This window comes from Pipistrellus kuhlii, unplaced genomic scaffold (genome assembly GCF_014108245.1).
Source record: "Pipistrellus kuhlii isolate mPipKuh1 unplaced genomic scaffold, mPipKuh1.p scaffold_m20_p_44, whole genome shotgun sequence".
Lineage (NCBI taxonomy): Eukaryota > Metazoa > Chordata > Mammalia > Chiroptera > Vespertilionidae > Pipistrellus > Pipistrellus kuhlii.
Window position 1 is genome coordinate 1,755,464 of NW_023425545.1, and position 6,001 is coordinate 1,761,464.

Here is a 6,001-nt window from a genome sequence, read left to right on the forward strand (position 1 = left end):
GGTGGGGAGAGGGCCGGAGGGAATCTTTATAAAAGACAGAGTGAGGCAGGTTGTAAACATCGTCAAAAAAAGCAAAACAAAACGAAAACCAAAATAACAAGAAAAAAAAGGAAAACCCCAGCACACAGTTGCCCCATCCAGACCAACACCCGACATGGGAAACTGTGTTAGTCTTCCCCCCATCCCCCCAAAAAATGATTCCAGGTAATTCCATCGCTGCTACATTCCTGTTTTCACCCATCAGTGCTATGTGGAGCGGCCGCCCGCCGGGGGCAGCGCCCAGCCGTCCCCAGGTGGGGGGGGCGCTGTGAGGGCCCGGGGCTGGGGAGCCTGGTGGCTGTGCTCGGGCCAGAGCCCAGGCCCCAGGAGGCACCTGTGACAGGCAAGGCGGGAAGGGGTGGCCGAACACCTCTGCCCCGCCTCCCGCCCGGCCCTGGCCGGCAGCCTGCCCTCTGAGAACCCCTGGGCCTCGGCCTGGACCGGCTGAGTGTGTGGCTTGTGTGCCAGGCCCTGTCCATGGGACAGGGAGCGTTTAAGGCAAAATCTCGGCGCCAGACATAGGAGGCACAGAGTAGAACCCTCCACCTTCCCTGGCGGATCAGGGGTCAGAGATGGCTCACCTTCTCCATCCTCCGCAGCCCCAGGTGCCGGGAGGTATCGTGTGAGCGGGGCCTCCCCACCGCATGCCACTTCCCCCTTAAAACGGGGGAAGGCCCTGGGCTCCTGAGCACTCGGCAGGCTCTGGGACCTGTGTTTCCCACTGGCTGTCCCAAGAGGGAGGGAGCAGAGGGTGCCCCTCAGGCCACCCCTGGGCCTTCTCTCCAGAGCAGCCACGCTCCTCACCTGGGCTGGGCGGGGGGAGTGGCCATTCCTCTGGCCAGCCCGTGGCCCTGGGGCGGAGGTGCCCTCTCGGGTCCACCCTTCCCCAGGCCTGGGCCTCGCTCAGGACTAAAGCCGCGTTTATAACCAAATCAAAGCGCAAACAAGTTCCTTTGGGAAGTGTACGTTCCCGGCAGTCCTCACGAGTTCAGCACACGCGGCAGGGCCCGGGGCCGGGGGGGAAGCCGGGAGGAGAGGACCCCACATCCGATCCGCTGTCGCTGAATGGTCCCTTCGGCCGGCGGGCCCTCGGGGGGAGGGGCGCCCAGGTGGCACTCCCCTCCCCTCCCGCACATTCCAGCCCCGCAGGCCCGTGCCCCAGGGGGGGAGGGCCCGCGGGAGGGGCCGGCCCAGCCCCGGGCTCACCCAGGGCGGCGGGCGGGACTCTCTCCCCCGAATTCTTGTGCTTGTGCCATGTGCCACGGAGAAGCGGGGCCCCCGGGCCCCCCGGCCTGCCCCCTACCCCTTTCAGGCTCCTTAAAGCGGGGCGTCGTACTGGTCCAGGAACTCCCTGATGGGGCCGGGCAGCTGGGTGACCTTCTCGTAGGAGTCCAAGTGGCCGTTGACCGTCTTCCGACAGAGATGCTGGAGGGTGGCCACGTTGGAGGAGAGCGGCCGGCTCAGCACCAGCGGGATCTTCTCGCCGCCGGAGTAGATGTAGTAGGCCCTGCGGGCGGGGGGCCCGGGGGCGGGCGGCGGCGGGCAGGCGGCGCCCCCGGGCGGCGGGGGCATGTAGTGGTGCACCAGCTTGAGCACGCAGTCGAAGCGGGGCACGGGCTGCGTGCTGCGCGGGTCGCTCTGCAGCGAGAAGCTGCCGCCCTCGCACTGGATGCGCAGGTTCTTGGTGCCCGACGGCGTCTTGACGCTGAGCGTGAAGAAGTGGCGGCGGTCCGAGCTGTCGCGGATGAGGAAGGTGCCGGCGGGCTCGGCGCTGAGCAGCAGGTTGGCCTCGCCGCCCGTCACGGCGCTCCAGTAGAAGCCGCTCTCCTGCAGCTTGCGCACGGCGTTCACCACCAGCTGGTACTCGCTCTTGGAGCTGAAGGTCTTGAGGCGCAGGCTGGCGTCCAGCGGGCGGCTCATCCCGGCGGCGGCGGGACACTTGCTGTGGGTGACCATGGCGCACGGAGCCAGCGTGGGCGCGCGGCGGCGGCGGCGGCGGCGGCTCGGCGGCCTCCGGACAGCGGCCGCTACTGCATCCCGGGGGGCTGCGGGGGGAGGAGGCGCCGCGTGAGTGCCCGGAACTCCGGCGCCCGGCCCGCCCCAGCCTGCCCTCCCGCGGCCCCGCCCCGCCCCCGAGCGGCCGGGTGCCCGCTGCCCCGATGGGGGTCCTCGCCCCGGGCCCCGCTCCGACCCCGGGCCCCCGCCCGGCCCCGTCCCGCCGGCGCCCGGGCGGCCCCCGAGTTGCACTCGGCGCGGAAGTTGGTGTCGGGCGCGCGGCCGGACGGGGAGCAGGAAAGGGCCCGGGACGCTCCGGGCGCCGCGCAGTCCGCCGGCTCCGGGCGCCCGGGACCGAGGGAGAAACCCGAGGCTTCGCGGGGAGAGGGTGCCGGGGGGAGGGCGCGCGGAGCCCGCGGGCCCGGCCCGGCGTCCCGGGAACCGGGATCTCCGATCCCCTCCGCCCGTCCCCTCCCCGCCCTGCCGGGAAGGCCCTGGAGAGGCGGGGACGCCGGGGACCTCCGGCACCGGCCGCGGCCGCCCGCCCCGCGCGCCCCGCTGCCTACCTGGTCCCGCACCGGAGTCTGCGGCCTCGGCCTGGGCGCTCAGCCGCCTACGGTCCCGCAGGGGAGGCGGCGGCCGGCGGGGCCCGCGCTGCGCCCAGATGTTGGCGGCGGCGGCCAAGTCCACAACGGAGCCGCCCTCGTGCGTCCCGCGTTCCGCCGGGGCGTCCTCCGGGCTCCCGGGCGGGTCGGGCCGGAGCGGCGGGGGCCGCGGGCTGCGGGCGGCGGGCGGGCGCGTGCGGGCCGGTGGCGGCGGCGGCGGCGCGGGGCGGAGTGGGAGCCGCGGCGGCGGCCCCGCGGGGAGTATATAGCGGCGCCGGCCCCGCCCCCCGGTTCCTGGAACTGCGCGGCCGGCCTTCTTGTAATGTTTAGTCACTATCGCGGCGGGAGGCGGAGGGAGCGCGGGGGGCGGGCCGGCCGCGGGCCGCACAGACGCGGAGACAAAGCGCGACGCGAGCGGCCGCGGGCGCGGCGCCAGCCCCGGCGGCGCGTTCCTGGCAGCGGCCCCTCCCCGCGCTCCGCCCCGACTTCTCATTCACACTTTCCCCTCCCTCTCCCTCCTCCCTGCCTCTCCCTCCTCCCTCCTCCCTCCCTCCTCCCTTCGAAGAAGCCTGGTTTCTGGCGGAGGCGGGAGCGCGGGCAGTTCCAGGAGGCTGGGAGGCCCCGGCGCCCGGCCCTTCTCGGACCCGCGGGGACGCCCCCTCGCCCCCCGCCCCGGGTCCCCCCGCGGTCCCGATCGAGGCCCCCGAAGGCGCGGAACTGGGTCTCCAGGGGCCGCAGGGAGGGAGCCGGGGACGCCCTGACGTGGGGCCGCGAGACCGAGGCGGGATCCGGGAGTCGGAGGGGCGCGCGGTGGCCACCTGTGGGCACGTCCCCGGGGCGAAGCCCGAGCCCAGGGTCGGAGGGGACGCAGCTGCGTGGCCGCCGCCGGCCCCGGCCCAGGTTCATGGCCGGTTCCTCTGCGGACGCCGCCGAGGTGCCGCCTCCACCACCGGGGCAGAGGGACAGCCCGCGCCCCGGCCCCGGGCTGCGCGGGGCGGGGCGGGCGGGGCGCTCTCCGCCGGGACGGGCCCCAGGGCGAGCGAGGGCTGCACCCGCGTCCGCTAGAGGGCGCCCTGGGCTCTCGGAGGCGGAGTGGATTTGGGCGCTGCTCCCCCAAAGCCTGGAATGGCGACCGCGGGGGGCTGGCCCAGGAGCTGGCGAGGGGACCTCAGCCCCTCCCCCAACCCCCCCATGCCACACACACACCAGGGCAATTGGCAGCACCGTCCGGAATCAGACCTGGACATAAAAGCCCGGCAGGGGCGACGGTTCAGAAAGCCTGGCCCAGCACAGCCTGGACCGTGCCCCCACCTCTGAGTAGGGCCTCTGATCTCTGGGGGGTGTGGAGAGGGGGGTAGGGAGACCTGGTGCCATTGAGGTGAACATGCGCATGGTCCCACTGGCATGGCTGTGGGAGGCATGGCTGTGGGTAGCATGGGCATCATGCCCACTGCATGAGGATGGAAGGCTTTGCAATCTGTCCCCAAGCAGGCAGTGGGCCTGGAGACCCCTGATCACCAGCAGGCAGCACTGCCAGCACCCCACACACCCCCCCCGGGCTGTGGTCTCTGGGTCCTGCCCTCTCCCCTGGGCCACATCTGCAGAGAAGGAGCCGGACAGGACGGAGAGGCAGCCCGGGAGTCTGGGACGGGGACCAGGCCCTTTTGCTTCTGGGGGAGCCGCTGGGACCCCACAGCCTTTGCCACTGTGCCATCCCCTGTGCCCCCACACGTGCTGGGGGCTATGGGATAGGGGCAGGACAGCCAGAGGCTCTCTGAGGCTCTGCTTTACGCCAAGGAGGAAAGTAACCGTTTCCCATCAGACGTCTGAGATGACAGACCCACATGGTCAGAGCACCGGGCATGGGAGCCATCCGTCCAGCCCCCTCCCTCCGGGCTGGCGGAGCGCAACGGGAGGGGGTCTGTGCAGCAGGCGTGGCGCTGGGCACTGGACGAGGAAGACGAATGAGACCCAGTCTTTGCCCTCACGCTGCGCGCGGGCTGGTGGGACAGACTCTCCGTGTCCCTGGAGCCAGGAGTCCCGTCTCCTCCGCCGTGGATTCCTGTGAGGCTGTGCCGTGGGCATCGCTCCTGTGCGGGGCCTCCCGGGGCGAGGAGGACTCGCAGGGAATAGCCCTGAGCTAATGGATGAGAAAGTGCTATGTGAATTACGAGGCCTGACACCCGGCAGGTCCACTCAGCCTCCCGCAGCCCCGGGCCAGCCGCAGTGCTGGGAAGACAGGCGGCGTGCGGGGTGAATCCTGCTGTGAGAGGCGAGGTGCGAGGCGTGGGATTCCCCCCCCCCCCCCCCCCCGCTACCCCAGTGCTGAGTGCCCTGGGGAAGGCGGGTGATTAGGACGCTGTGAGACGGTTGTGGTTTATTTGGGGAGCGGAAGGAGGAGGCGCGATAGAGAGAAACAGCCTGGAGCTCCGGGAATGCCAGTCTGGTGGGAGGGACTCGGGGCACTAAGGATAGCAGTGGGGGCCCAGGCTCCAGGGAGACCCATTGGCAAGGACTGCATGGCTGCTAGGAGCTCAGCGGGGCCAGGTGCGGGGCTGATGGGAGAGCAGTGAGGAGGGCAGCAGGCGCGCCCAGGACCCCGACGGGCCACCCAGGACCCTGACGGGGCAACTTACTCCATCAGGTGTGCCCGGCTCTCCTTGCTGGTGAAATGGGCCCATGGCAGTGCCTACCCCATCCAGCAGTGTGGGGACAAAATGAACGATGCACCCACAATGCTTAGGAGGAAAGGAAAGGAAAGGAAAGACGTGCTTAGAAGAGTGTCTTGCATGGATGAGCACTCCATGCACGGCAGCCACATTTCCACAGCCCGGAGCCCGGAGGAGAGAGGGCGGCTGGGTGCCAGGCGGTGTGGCCTGTGGCCTCTGCAGAGCCGCCGCCTCCGACGGGCGTCCGCCCACAGCTGTCACCTTGCTTCTGGCTGCCGGGTCACTCCAGGGGTTCCCGTTGCCTTTGGGGTGTCTCGGCCTCTCAGCGAGTGTGTGGTCACGGCTCCGCTTTGTCTCCGACCCCCCCCCCACACACACACACCTCACGCTGCAGCTCCCGGGGGCTCCCCGGACTCCAGCGGGGCCGGGGCTGGGTCTGATGCTGGTTCCCCCGGGTGGGCCGATGCCCGCTCTCTGGCTGGTTTCTACTTCCCGGTGAACTTGGCGCTGGAGACCCTGACCCCAGGGGATCCTCCGCTGGGACTGACGGCTCTGCCGCCTTCTGGCGGGCGCCTGGAGCTGGGACTGAGCCCGATGTTTCCTCTGGAGCCAGACATGGCCCCCGCAGCCCCGGAGTCCCTGAGGCGGGCGGTGGGCTTCCGCCGTCCCCGCTGAGGGACACCACCAGCCGTC

General features: G+C 71.0%; 1 protein-coding gene across 1 annotated transcript; it reads right to left on the minus strand.

Annotated features, from left to right (window-relative positions):
- Positions 1-702: 702 nt before the first annotated feature.
- SOCS3 (suppressor of cytokine signaling 3) lies at positions 703-2,797 on the minus strand. The gene is made up of 2 exons (XM_036412362.2): positions 2,601-2,797; positions 703-2,084 (listed from the first exon to the last, which is right to left on the minus strand). The coding sequence occupies exon 2, from the start codon at positions 1,993-1,995 to the stop codon at positions 1,357-1,359; it is 639 nt and encodes a 212-aa protein (XP_036268255.1). The 5' UTR covers positions 1,996-2,084; positions 2,601-2,797; the 3' UTR covers positions 703-1,356.
- Positions 2,798-6,001: the final 3,204 nt, after the last annotated feature.